General features: G+C 39.1%; 1 protein-coding gene across 13 annotated transcripts in view; it reads right to left on the bottom strand.

The window, feature by feature from the left end:
* The window catches only part of RAB2A (RAB2A, member RAS oncogene family), a 115,662-nt gene that overhangs the window by 45,105 nt on the left and 56,268 nt on the right, over nt 1-14,289 (bottom strand). For all 13 annotated transcript variants that reach the window (XM_089334570.1, XM_089334567.1, XM_051843285.3 and 10 more), the window contains 3 exon segments: nt 6,314-6,396; nt 5,827-5,919; nt 354-465 (listed from right to left, as the gene is read on the bottom strand). In XM_089334570.1, coding sequence (XP_089190696.1) covers nt 354-465; nt 5,827-5,919; nt 6,314-6,396 — 288 coding nt within the window.

The following is a 14,289-nucleotide window of genomic DNA, read 5'->3' as shown; positions in this document are numbered from 1 at the left end:
TAGGCCGGTGCCACGGCTCAATAGGCTAATCCTCCGCCTTACACCGGGTTCTAGTCCCGGTCAGGGCGCCGGATTCCGTCCCGGTTGCCCCCATTCCAGGCCAGCTCTCTGCTATGGCCTGGTAGTGTAGTGGAGGATGGCCCAAGCTCTTGGGCCCTGCACCCCATGGGAGACCAGGAGAAGCACCTGGCTCCTGCCTTCGGATCAGTGCGGTGCGCCGGCCGCAGCGCGCCGGCCGCGGCGGCCATTGGAGGGTGAACCAACGGCAAAGGAAGACCTTTCTCTCTGTCTCTCTCTCTCACTGTCCACTCTGCCTGTCAAAAAAAAAAAAAAAAAAAAAAGACCTTATTTACCTCTTCTACATTGGAAGCGGTCTTAGCAGAAGTTTCCATGAAGATAAGTCCATGTTCTCTTGCAAAGGCTTCACCTTCTTCCTTTTTTACTTCTCTTCTAGATTCTAAATCACTAAATAGGGGTAAGAAAGAGCAATGTTATTAATCAACATGGAACAAAGGAAGAGATCTGTAGAAAGTGTGCTATGGTATTCAAAGTTGATCACACTTTTGATTCATTTTTCCTCTGTTTTTAAGATATAATAATTAACTGCATTATTCTGGGTATTATTAGGATCAAGTGTTTAGAACCAATTGTCCAGCAGAAGAGGAATTCGGAGTTAAGAGTTCCAGAATGCTAGAATCAGCAGCAATCTGAAACGGAGATTCCAGTCCAGTACATACTGCCTTTGAGTACAGTGGTTGCCAAAGAAATTTATTTTGCTCAAAATAACAATTTGAATGGGCAGGACTTCAACTAGTCTCCTTAGCCCTCAAACCCTTCCACTGGCTCCCTACTGCTTAATGTATCTAACTCAAAAACTGCTTATTCCCTGTTTTGATGTCTATCCCAATTCACTTCATCCAATAATAATTATCTCATTTATTTCTCTCTGTTGTTTCCTATCCATTATATTCCTAATTATAAGGGTCACCCATCTGTAATCATTAGCAACACCTTTTATGAATGTATTATACTTTTTTTCCCATATATTTGAACTATATGCTTCTCCCGGACAACCACCGAATCTAAGCCACCAGTAAGGTGCCACTCATGTTTCAGACACAAAGAAAAAAACTGGCACGATAAAAGAAAATTTTCTTTATGCTCCAAATATTCTCTCATTTCACACTTTACTGGTAGAATGACTTCTACAGTAGAAAGAGTAAAAGCCTCCTCCAATAGTTTTAACCCTACAAAGGTTAATCAGATGATTTAAATGATGGCAAAAAAAAAAAAAAAAAATCCTTATTAAGTGAGCAGCAAGATACTAATACTTCTAGCCACAAAGAAGTAATCAATACTTACCTTTTTATAATGCATATGTATCTATAAATAAGAAACTTCAATTTCCATTAAAATAATAAATTCTAAAATCAAACCTACCCAGTATAATATTATTTTGCTATCTTATTGTCTTTTTTTTTTTACAGTTTTACTGGGGTATAACGACTTATAAAATTTGACAAAATACATACACACACATACACATACACACACACATATACCTGGAAGGCCTTCATTCTTGAAAAAAGTTTCTTCATATCCTATTTGTAATCCATTCCTCTTCCTCCCTATGCAATTTACAATCTGTCTTATGCCCCTATAGATTAGCCTGCAGCTTCTAAGATTTTATATAAATGTATTCACAGAATGTTTTTTTTAATCTGGGTATTTTTCACTTGGTGTAATTATTTTGAGTTTTATCCACTTTGTTGCATATATCAAAAGTCTATTCCTTTTTATTGCTGAGCTTTATTACACTGTAAGAGTATATCACAATTTATCAATTCACCTCTTAAGTGATACTTGGATTGTTTCCAGTTTTGGGTTAATATAAATAAAGGTTGTAGAAGTATTTGTGCATAATTCTTTGTGTTGATGTATGAAAACATACTTATGTTGGGTAAGTATCTAGCAGTAAAATGGCTAGGTCATATATTTAATTTCTAAAGTGGCTGTGTCTATTTACATTTCCTCTAACACTGTCTTCTTGAGTGAAGTCTTGTCTCAAATTTTTTGCTCATTCTTAAAAAAATGTGGGGGAAGGTGGTTAGCTTGCTGGTTAAAACTCCTGGGTCCCATATTGAAATATCTTGGTTCAATACCTGGTTCCAGCTTTTGATTCCAGCTTCCTGCTAATGCAGACCCGAGAGGAAGCAGTGATGTCTCAAGTAATTGAGTTACTGTCACCCATATAGGAGACCTGGAGAGTTCTGGCCTCCCAGCTTCGCTTAGCCCAGTCCCAGCCATGGCATGAATTTGGAGAGTGAACCAGTGGATGAGAGAACTCTCTTTCAGTTCCTCAAATTGACACAACACAAAACACCCGAGTACTTTCTTCCTAATGAACTCTAAGAATTCTCTACATATTCTAGATAAAAATACTTTGTCAGAGATGTTTTGGAAATAGTATCTCCCAGTCTGTATTTTGGATTTCAGTTCCATAACTGTCTTGGTCACCAACTTTTTAATTCTGTGGAAGTGCAACTTGATTTTTTTTCCTTTAAAAAAATGTTATATTTATAAGGAAGGTAGAATGACAGGGGAGAAGGGATAGATACCAATCTTCCGTCCATTGGTTCATTCCCCAGATGTCAGCAACAGCAGAGGCTGGAATAGGGAAGACATCAAGAACCAGAAATTCCATCCATGATTCTCATACAGGTGGTGGAAACTAAGTACTCTAGCCATCATCTGCTGCCTCCCAGGGTGTTAGAGGAAGTGGATTGGGAGAGGAGGTAGAACTTGAATCTGCACTAATACAGGACATGGGCATCCCATATGCACTGTGCTATGATTTTTTACTTTAATAGTTGTATTTTTGGTGGCTGGCGCCATGGCGTAGCAGGTGAAGCTGCCATCCGCCGTGCTGGCATCCCATATGGGTGCTGATTCATGTTCCAGCTGCCCCACTTCCAATCCAGCTTTCTGCTATGGCCTGGGAGGGCAGTAGAAGATGGCCCAAGTCCTTGGGCCCCTACACTCATGTGTGAGACCTGGAAGAAGCTCTTGGCTTTGGATCAGCTCAGCTCTGGCTGTTGCGGCCATTTGGGGAGTGAACCAGCGGATGGCAGACTTCTTTTTCTGCCTCTGCCTCTCTAACTCTTTCAAATAAATAAATCTTAAAAAAAATTTTTTAAAAGTTGGTGTTTTCCTGTTCCAACTGAGATGTTTGCCAAAGCTGTCACCAGATTTTATGTTTTCTTTTAGAATTTTTAAAAATAGTTTGAGCTCCTAAACTTTAGTCTATGATACAATTCCAGTTAATTTTTGCATATAAGTTTAAGAGTGAAGGGTCAGTTTTTCACATCTGGTTATTCTCCTATTTCCAGCATCCTTTGATGAAAAGATTACCCTTTCTTTCAGTAAGTTAGCACCTGTGTAGAAAAGTTGACTACAAATGTATGGATCTTCTCCTGGACTTTTTATTCTGTTCCACCAACCTCTGTATTTGCTAATACCAGACTAAAGTGATTATAGTAGCTTTAAAATAAATCATGAAATCAGTAATCCCTCCAGGTTTGTCTTTGTCAAAATTGTTTTAGCTATTCTATAGCCTTTGCACTTGGGTGTAAATTTTTTTTTTTTTTTTTTTTTTTTTTTTTTTTTTTTGACAGGCAGAGTGGACAGTGAGAGAGACAAAGAGAAAGGTCTTGCTTTGCCGTTGGTTCACCCTCCAATGGCTGACGCGGCCGGCGCACTGCGGCCAGCGCACCGCGCTGATCCGATGGCAGGAGCCAGGTGCTTCTCCTGGTCTCCCATGGGGTGCAGGACCCAAGTACTTTGGCTATCCTCCACTGCACTTCCCTGGCCACAGCAGAGAGCTGGCCTGGAAGAGGGGCAACCGGGACAGAATCAGGCGCCCCGACCAGGACTAGAACCCGGTGTGCCGGCGCTGCAAGGCGGAGGATTAGCCTAGTGAGCCACAGCGCCGGCCTCGGTATAAATCTTAAAATCAGTTTATCTACTCTCCACCAAAGTCTGTGGTATTTTGATTGGGATTACATTGAACTTTTAGAGAAATTTGGGAAGAAATGACATCTTAATGATTTTAATTTTCTGATCTAGGAACATGGCATATGTCTCTATTTACTTAGTTCACAATACTCTCTTATCCTTTTCATACCTGAAGATTCTTTAGGTCACTTCTCATTTCTAATACTGGTCATGTGTGTCTTTTTTTTTTTTTTAATTTATTTATTTGAAAGCCCAAGATACACAGAGAGAGAAGGAGAGGCGGGGAGAGAGAGGTCTTCCATCCACTGGTTCCCTCCCCAGTTGGCCGCAACGGCTGGAAATGCGCCAATCCAAAGCCAGGAGCCAGGAGCCAGGAGCTTCTTCCCGGTCTCCCACATGGGTGCAGGGGGTCAAGGACTTGGGCCATCTTCTACTGCTTTCCCAGGCCATAGCAGAGAGCTAGATTGGAAGTGGAGTAGCTGAGACTTGAACCAGCACCCATATGGGATGCTGACACTGCAGGCGGCGGCTTTACCTGATACTCCACAGTGCTGGTTCCATGTGTGTCTTTTTTCTTCATGGGTATCTATTTTTCTTCTCAAGAACTAGTTTTTGTTTGTTTATTTTTTTAAAGATTTATTTTTCACTTGAGAGTCAAGAGTTACACAGAGAGAGGAGAGGCAGAAAGAGAGAGAGAGGTCTTCCATCTGATGGTTCACTCCCCAATTGGCCACAAAGGCTGGAACTGTGCCGATCCAAAGCCAGGAGCCAGGAGCTTCTTCTGGGTCTCCCTTGTGGGTGCAGGGGCCCAAGGACTTGGGACACCTTCTACTGCTATCCCAGGCCATAGCCAAGAGCTGGATCAGAAGTGGAGCAGCTGGGACTAGAACTGGAGCCCATATGGGATGCCGGCACTTCAGGCCAGGGCGTTAACCTGCTGCGCCACAGCGCTGGCACCAAGAACTAGTTTTTCAGTTTCACTGCTTTTTCTTTATTATGTCTTCTTTTTGCTTATGTTGGGTTTAATTTGCTGTTATCTTTCTTAAAGTAAAAGCTTAGGTTGTTGGTTTGAAAATTGAAGTATTTAGTATTCTAATGTCTCTCTAAGCACTACTTAACTATATCCCTAACACTTTCAAAGATGTAGAGATAGATTCTAACTTGTGGAAAACAGATAATAATGTAAATAATTCCTATCTAAGAAATGCGGACTGTGACTCACAGAATACAGTATGAATATACCCTATGAATATTGACCAGTCTTACATCCACCTCTAAATTAACTTCAGCATTTGCTATTTGATTATGAATGTGTGGCAGTTTGAGTTCTCTTTTGAACTAATTGTAGATAGTATATACTGGTTTTTCATTAATTAATGAGATAAACAAAAGTTCTGATATGCTCATCATTATATGAGTCATGATTTTATTTTTCTAAAACTTATCTTTAAATAGTATCTATTCTAGAAGTGAATGAATTCTCTGACTGACATTTAGGAAATACTAATTTCTGCAACCACTATAATTTTCTACTAAAGTTAGTGAAAAATTTTCGATAGTTTTGAAAGTTCACAGAAACTTTGGCCAAGCAATTATGTTTTCCATGGTACCTTCAAATAAAACTGTGACGAATAATAGTTTTCAACAAAGCTTATTATTTATATTATAAAAACCAAAAGAAATATCTAACATTTTTCAAAATTTTATAATTTAAGAATACATGTGGAGAAATGTACAAGAAAGGTAGTCACATAAATAGAAGCAATCAAGTCTTTATCATTAATACAACAAGGTCTAATTTAGCCTTTTTACCTTTTATTTCCAATAAGCATAATGACCATGTTGGAATTGGAATGCTGGCGGGCATCTTCTAACCATGTTGTCAAGTGGTTGAATGTATCTCTCCTAAACAAAAGATTAACAATTACTTTTTTGGAAATACTTCCAGTAGTACACAGTTAATAGGATACATTCCATTCAAGTAATCATTTTTTGCTTTATCCACTTATATAATGAAAAGCACATTTCAAGCACACTACCTGGGTTTAGAGTTCTACTGATTACATTCAGTTCAATGGAGCCATACTTTAAAAATTTCCAATCCATAAATGTTACCAAATTGATCAATATGGAGGTTGCTTATTGAAATCCAAAAAAAGAATTGCAGATTTCTATAGTAAATTTAAATTTGATTCAGGATACAGAGTTTTAAAAACAAGTAGCCAAGGCAATATAAAGACAGAGCTACACTTTTATTACTGGTAACCATATTTATTTAGAAAAATTTTCAAGCTCTCACCTTGTAATATCATACACTAGTAAAGCCCCTGCTGCACCTCTGTAATATGACCTTGTGATGGAACGAAAGGACTCTTGACCTGCCTGTGAAGAAAAAAAAAAAAAAAACAAAACAAAAAAACAAAAAAAACAAGTTGAGAGCTTCCTTTCACACACTGTCCTCTATATTTTCAGATTTTTCATCTATAGAATATGGGAGGTAGGGAAGGAGTCCATAAAGGGACAGGGGAAAACTTAAGTTCAGCAGTCACATAATACCACTATTGCTCAAGTCAACCAGAAGCACATGCTGCTGCTCACTCCTGCAACACTCCCCCACCCCACCCCTTGCCAACCAAGACCCCTAACCCTTTTTGGCAATCCCTGACAACCCAATTTACTGAATGGCTTCACAATACATGAATCATTATTAGAGCACAGAATGGACTCCTAGCAACTAAGCTCTGAAGACAAATTTGAAAGGAAGCAAATAACCCAGAGCCTTACATTTGAATTCAATAACCCACTCCCTGGGGCAGCTGTTGACACTAGAATAAATAAAGCCCATTGTAAATAAATGATGAATGACATCTTTACGCCCACCATCTGCTGGTGTAAAGGTTGTTGGAAGGCCAAGGATGCAGATTTTATCAGTTATATCATAAACTGCAGCAAGCTTTCAACAGTCATCAGATGGAATTCTTTGAGCAATCATTTTATTATGAAAAACAGAAAATGGTTCTGAATTTAATTTATATAATTTTTTTCCATACAATCAATTTTCTCTGTATTTGATATATAATGCTTGTCAAAAGGCCACAGAATGTGAAAGTCATCTTTATATCCACTTGTGACACAGACACCAGATATTACTGAAATTTGGTAATTTCTTTTACTTGTGGTACTAACATTCTTATTTTTAAGAAAGGCTAGTAAAGGATATGACTATTGCCTATGAGTTTAAAACTATTACAGTTCTTATGAGAAGTTCTTTTTCATTTTTAATCACTTCTTTTTCTACCTTTGAGAAAAACAGCCATCTAAATTAGTCGCTTTTATCAATTTCTGAATTAAAAGTCAATAGGTGGCCGGCACTGCGGCTCACTAGGCTAATCCTCCGCCTTGTGGTGCCGGCACACGGGGTTCTGTCGGGGCGCCCGATTCTGTCCCGGTTGTCCCTCTTCCAGGCCAGCTCTCTGCTGTGGCCAGGGAGTGCAGTGGAGGATGGCCCAAGTCCCTGGGCCCTGCACCCCATGGGAGACCAGGAGAAGTACCTGGCTCCTGCCATGGGATCAGCGCGGTGCACCGGCTGCAGCGCACCAGCCGCGGTGGCCATTGGAGGGTGAACCAACGGCAAAAGAAAGACCTTTCTCTCTGTCTCTCTCTCTCACTGTCCACTCTGCCTGTCAAAAAAAAAAAAAAAAAAAAAAAAGTCAATAGGTTCAAATAATTTGAAAAACTTTCAGGTTTAACTATTTTGAGTTCTGATTTTCAAGTGTAAATATTAAACCTTTTCCACTCTCAGAAGGCACAATGACAAGCTGCCATCTTCTAACACAAACACTCTACAGTATCTTGCTTCAGTTGGTTCTCCCCTCCCACTAGACTCCCTCTCTCCCATGTCCCCCACCTCCAGTGCCTAGCACTGAGTCTGGGACAGAGCAGGCATTCACAACCTGTTGAGAGAAAGAACAAATCCTCACGTCTCAATTACGAGCACACAAATGGTCAGTACCCCACCCACCTGAATAACTGGATATCAGGAAATTCTAATATAAGAAGATTCAATGAAAAGAACTGCTTCCTGCTTCCATGTGGACACTAACAAATGCTCTCCTGGTAACCAATTCTGGCAGACTAACATCTTATACTAAATCAGAGACTGATAAAATCATTACATAAGAGGACTGTAAAAATAACCAACTCACTTAGCATAGTTTGAGGTTAAAAAACTAGAAAAAGGTTGGAAGCATGAAATTAATTACGAAGATGTATCTTTCAGAAGTTCTGTCAAATCCAAGTTCCAAATAGGAATACTAGGGTAATTCCTCTTTAATTGTTTAGCACAGGCTAACTAACGACTAAATCTTTAAGAGATTTATTTCACTGTGAATCAAATATACAAAAAAAGGATTTTGTGTTAAACAGTACAAAAAAAGATAAATATTTTATTAGTACAGAATACAAAATCTGGTTTAGAGCTCCGATGTTCCATAGCTAACCACGGAGAAAAGTCAAATTCCTTAAGACAATCTTGCTAGGACATTTTTGGGGAGAATTAAAATGAACACATTGCTAGAAAAGCACTATGATAGCATCTAAAACTACAATGTTTATAGCCCAGATAAGATACTTTACAAAAGTAAAAGGGTAAATAAATTTAGGAAAAGGAGAAAAGCAAAATTCTACGGAACATTCGCATTATTCTCAAAGTGTTTTGCAAAGAGCAAAAAATATGTTCAAATATGGAAATAACTTACACATACACAATGCATCACTTCATACTGGATCTGAATTTTGTCCATTAATGCAAAATCAAACAAAAACTGAAGCAAAAATCCCACATACATTCCAACTGAAGATTATGAATGTAGCCATGCATCTTAAAACTTACTATTATTTTATAATAAATGGAGATAAGTATTCAAAACAGTTTCCAAATTCTTGAGACCTGTTAAAGCCATCATACATTATATTCTTGGGCTGTTTGGGAATAGCACTGGTAGCTTTGAAATAAATCTTGCCAAATAAAGTAATTTAGCATGGCTTCTCAAACTACAAATAAATCATAATACAACAACTAACTATGTAAAGCTCGCCCTATGGTTAACTATCTTGGACATACTGAAGCAAAGTAATTTAGTTTTTAATAAGCAGGTGTTTGGTGAAGAATTAAACACTGCTTGGAACACCCACATCACATATTGGAGAGCCTGGGTTCAAGTCTGAGCTCTGCTCTTAACAATTTCAGCTTTGTGCTAATACACACCCTGGAGCCTACCACCCATATGGGAGATCTGGATTCAGTTCCATCCTCTTGGCTTTCTCCTGGCCCAGTCCCAGCCATTGCGGGCATCTGGGGGGTGTACCAGTGGATCTCTCTCTTTCTCTGCCTTTCAGATAAACAAATGATTGAAATAAAATAAGACATTAAAAGAAAAGTACTTTACTATTTACTTGTGCAAACTGAACTATGCTGTTTTTAGTGAAACAAAATGTTAATTTGGAAATAGAAATGTTGTGTTTGATCCTCTTCACCAGGAAGTGCTGGTTAAAAGGGATCTTAGAAGCTTCAAACAAAATGGAATATAGAATTCTTTGCAGTAAAGGATTCTTGATAGTTGTTTTTGGTATAGGGAAAATTGCATTTAATGAATCAGAAATGATGGACTCAGTGAATAGCACCAGGAAACAAATAAACCAGGGTTAGTTAGGTTTTGCCAGAGAAGACCATGACTTTTCATCAGCTTACAATATAGCTGATTTCTAAAAAAAAGAAAAAAACAATGACCAAGATCCCAGATATGCCAAAAAGCACAAAACAAGCATGTCTCAGGAAATAATAGGCATCTCATTTTTAGGCAACATTTATGTGAAAGAAATTTTATAGTTTTTCATTTTACATGTGAGGACTGCTAAGTCAAACTAGATCCTCTGTGGCAATATTTTAAAACTTACTACCACTTGCCAGATAAAAATTCCTTCAAATTGGCTTTTCCATGTGTCTGAGTCTTTCTGTTAACAGTAGTTTTTGTAACAACTAGGCTGGCAAGTGGTGGTACTTTTAATTCCTCTTTCTCTTAAACCCTCCATAAAATACAAAACTGCACACATTAAGCTACTACTTAAAGATCACTACACTAAGTTGAAGTCTTAAACTCTTGGGAATTACATCTCTACTTGTCTTTCAAGAATTTTTTTTCTGGGGCTGACATTGAGGCATAACAATTTAAGCCACTGCCTATAATGCTGGCATCCTATTTGGGCATGTGCCCCGACTGCTCCACTTCCTATTCAGCTCCCTGCTTAATCTGTCTGGGAAAGCAGTGGAAGATGGCCCAAGTATCTAGGCCCCTGCTATTCACATGGGAGACGCAGATGAAGCTCCTGGCTCCTGGCTTTGGCCTGGTTCAGCCCTGGTAGTTCTGACCATCTGGGGAGTGAGCCAGTGGATGGAAGAATTCGCTCTCTCTTTCAAATAAATACATCTTTAAAACAAATCACCAAATTTTGCCAGCTGTTAATTTTTCTCCACTAATGTCCCATCTGTAATCGGAATACTCCTGTTTTTATGCTTAAGTTTCTGCCTGAAAAATAATTTTTTCCTCCCTTCACCTATCCATTTTCTATTCCCTTAGAAGACTGGTTCATACCCCTAAATTTTTCACAAAGCAAGAAGGCTTGTTTACTATATCCTGTAGCTATCTTCTCACAAATCCAAAAACATTTTCATGTGGGTTCTTAATGATTAGGTAAAACCAACACACTTCTTAAATGCTTTTTTCCTTTTATTTCTCCTTTTAGGAGACCTAACTCAGAGTACTTAAGTATATTTCTAGTAGGCCTCAAATATGTTATCTTTATGGGCCCCAAAGAGCCAAAAAAGTTAGAAAATTAAATTTATGAGAATATTATAGCAATACTTCTCTTACTTTCACTGTTAGTCATTTATATAACAACTTCAGTTAAGTAGAACACAGTAAGAGCCAAAATCAACAACAACAACAAAAAAAGATTTTTACATTTACATTTAAACAAATTGTATACTTCCCAAGCATACATCTCAGGTACTTTATTATACAGACTCAACTTTAAAACACAGATCTGTGATTAACAAACTTCTATCATTGAGGAAAAAGATTCTAAAATCTACATGTATGACCAAGACTTCTGTTTGCAAAAGTTATTTTTAGGCCACCAAAGTGATCATGGCAAGTATTGCAAAAAAGTAATTTTGGACTATCAGATTTTGAAGTGCATTTTATGCCTCTTAAAGTGCATCCTCTGTAGAAACTAAAGTAGATCTGGAGAAGAGAAACAAGCATAGGATATATCTAGGAAGAACAGTAGATGCCAAACACTTTAGAAATGTGAGGATATTTACTTTGAAAAAAAGATATAAAAAGGATATGATCACTTTAGAGTTTTTTTATTGCTAAGGTATAAGGAGAAACTGGGAGCCCCAGGTGGAAGGCAATCAGAGTAGAATGAAATGTCTAAGATAATCTCCTGTTCCCTGTGGTTGTTCAAGGAAAGGTTGATAAACAGCTGCTGATGGAGTCAAAACAGCTGGGCCCCTAAGTCTTTCAACTTGTGGCAGATGGGGGCAGGGCAGGGGTGTGTGTGATGGAAGCAGACAGGACAGAAAGAAGCAAAGGCAAGCCTGTCTCAGTCCCTCAGTTCCAGAGGCCTTTACTCTGGCTCCACTGCATTCTGATAGTCCATCATTACTGATAAAAAGAAACAAAGTAATATTCAGGGTTTTGAAAAGAAGCTTAAGGCGGGCACCGCAGCTAACTAGGCTAATCCTCTGCCTGTGGTGCCGGCACCCCAGGTTCTGGTCCCGGTTGGGGCGACGGTCCTGTCCCAGTTGCTCCTCTTACAGTCCAGCTCACTGCTGTGGCCCGGGAAGGCAGTGGAGGATGGCCCTGCACCCGCATGGGAGACCAGGAGGAAGCACCTGGCTCTTGGCTTTGGATTGGCGCAGTGCACCGGCCATAGCTGCCATTGTGGGGTGAACCAACGGAAAAGGAAGACCTTTCTCTCTGTCTCACTGTCAAAAAAAAAAAAAAAAAAAAAAAAGAAGAAGCTTAGCTGGCGCTGCAGCTCACTAGCGCACTAGGCTAATCCTCCGCCTAGCAGCGCCGGCACACCAGGCTCTAGTCCCGGTTGGGGCGCCGGATTGTGTCCCAGTTGCCCCTCTTCCAGGCCAGCTCTCTGCTGTGGCCAGGGAGTGCAGTGGAGGATGGCCCAGGTGCTTGGGCCCTGCACCCCATGGGAGACCAGGAAAAGCACCTGGCTCCTGGCTCCTGCCATCGGATCAGCGGCGGCCATTGGAGGGTGAACCAATGGCAAAGGAAGACCTTTCTCTCTGTCTCTCTCTTACTGTCCACTCTGCCTGTCAAAAAAAAGAAAAAAAAAAAAAAAAGAAGCTTAAAGTACCATTTGTCCTCCCTAAAGGACAATAAAGCCTGTAATGAACTGCTGAAAAGGAACTTTCAGCACATAAATTTTCACATAATTGTCAACAGTTTCACACTAACTCTTGATAGGAAAAATATTTATAAATCTAAAATTAAAAATATTTCTACAGAATTTTAGCAGATACATGGATTGAGGTAAAACATGCATAATATAAATCTGGGTAGAAGAGTTTATTTGTATATGCTGGAAAGCATGTGAAAGAGTGATAAAAGACAAAAGAGGAGTAAGAGTAGAACAGGGCATGGAAAGACTGGGTTGAGATTTGCAGGGAGAACTGACTGCCCCTGTCCTACCTGTCAGTGAACAGGAACTGCGTGTACTTATGTTTCTTTGACTTATCATGGTAGACATGTCTGGTGTTGGCTTTTGATAAAAAAAAAAAAAAATGTCAGTCATCCTAGGGCCAAGGGAAAGTGCTTTTAAAGGGAGGCATTTAGAGACTCTTATCACTGCTTCCAGCTGTGAAACTGATTGATGGCCTTAGGGTATCTACGGATTATCCAGTCAACTATTTGCAAAAGAGAGCAAGGATGGAGGATGTGAAAATTTTGCAGAGGGGAAAATACTCACTTTACTTAAAATTTTTTTAAATTATTAATTTTATTTATTTGAAAGGCAGAGTTATAGAGAGAGAGAGAGAGAGAGGGAGGGAGAGAGAGAACTTCTATCTACTGGTTTACTCTCCAAATGGCCGCAATGGTTGGGGCTGCACCAGGCCAAAGTCAGCACCCAGGAGTTTCATCCAGGTCTCCCACATGAGTAGCAGGGGCCCAAAGACTTGGGCCATCTTCTGCTGCTATCCCAGGCACATTAGCAGGGAGCTGGATTGGGAGTTGGAACAGCCAGGACAAGAATTGGTGCCACATGGGATGCTGGCATTGCAGGTAGCAGCTTAACCCATTACACCACAGTGCTGTTCCCTAAAAGTTTTTTAAGAATGACAAACATCCTGAGACTTGGTCATCAGGGGTCTAATTCATTTCTTTAAGACTCATGAAACAAATAACATTTGAGTGATAATTTTCCCCTGAAGTACTCTAGGCTGGTTTTGTAAATGTCCTGGGTCAGGAATAGACATGACCCTTGCTACCAAAAATGTAACAAGCTATCCAAATGTATACACACCATAAAATACAAATAGTGTGGGAAACCATATTTTACTCACTATGCTGACCAATCCTAATATGTATTAGTTTACATTTTTGAAAGACTTTTGGAAGTTAGGTACGAAAGTAAGAAGAAACTCAATGAAAATATTAGGAAAACCTATAAGACTCAAGAAACAATCTTCAAAAAATTAAGTTAAGGTTTTTGCAATTGTCCTTAAAATTTGAAATAGGCCATTCGTTCTGAGAGCTCTCTACTTAAGCACCCTTGGTAATTCTTAGGATTATGATGTCTTCAAAGGTGTCACAGTCTCTCTTTTAGATACAGAAGATGAGTCTTCCACTCTACTAGACACAGCACAAAAGGTTTTTCTTCCATCTCTCTCTCATACCGTCCAGCAGAAGAAATTACATTTCTTTTGAAAGATTTCTGCTGTGTAAGAAAATCAACTCATAAACTGAAAAAAGAGACTCCTTTCAAACGAGGGCATGATCAGTTTATCTATAAAAGAGACAGTGGGGTCTGTCTCAAGTTTTCAAAAAATAAAGAAAAAAGAAAATATTATTTAAGGAATACTTTAAGGATAGAACAATATAATAAACTAGAATAAATTACAATGAGGATGTTTATGCTTAAAATACCACATAATTATTATTATAGTAACCTTTCCCTTATAAAACCATGTAC

Source organism: Oryctolagus cuniculus, chromosome 6, assembly GCF_051225735.1.
Source record: "Oryctolagus cuniculus isolate XC-2025 breed Fujian yellow rabbit chromosome 6, ASM5122573v1, whole genome shotgun sequence".
NCBI lineage: Eukaryota > Metazoa > Chordata > Mammalia > Lagomorpha > Leporidae > Oryctolagus > Oryctolagus cuniculus.
This window is presented reverse-complemented; position numbering and strand designations above follow the sequence as displayed.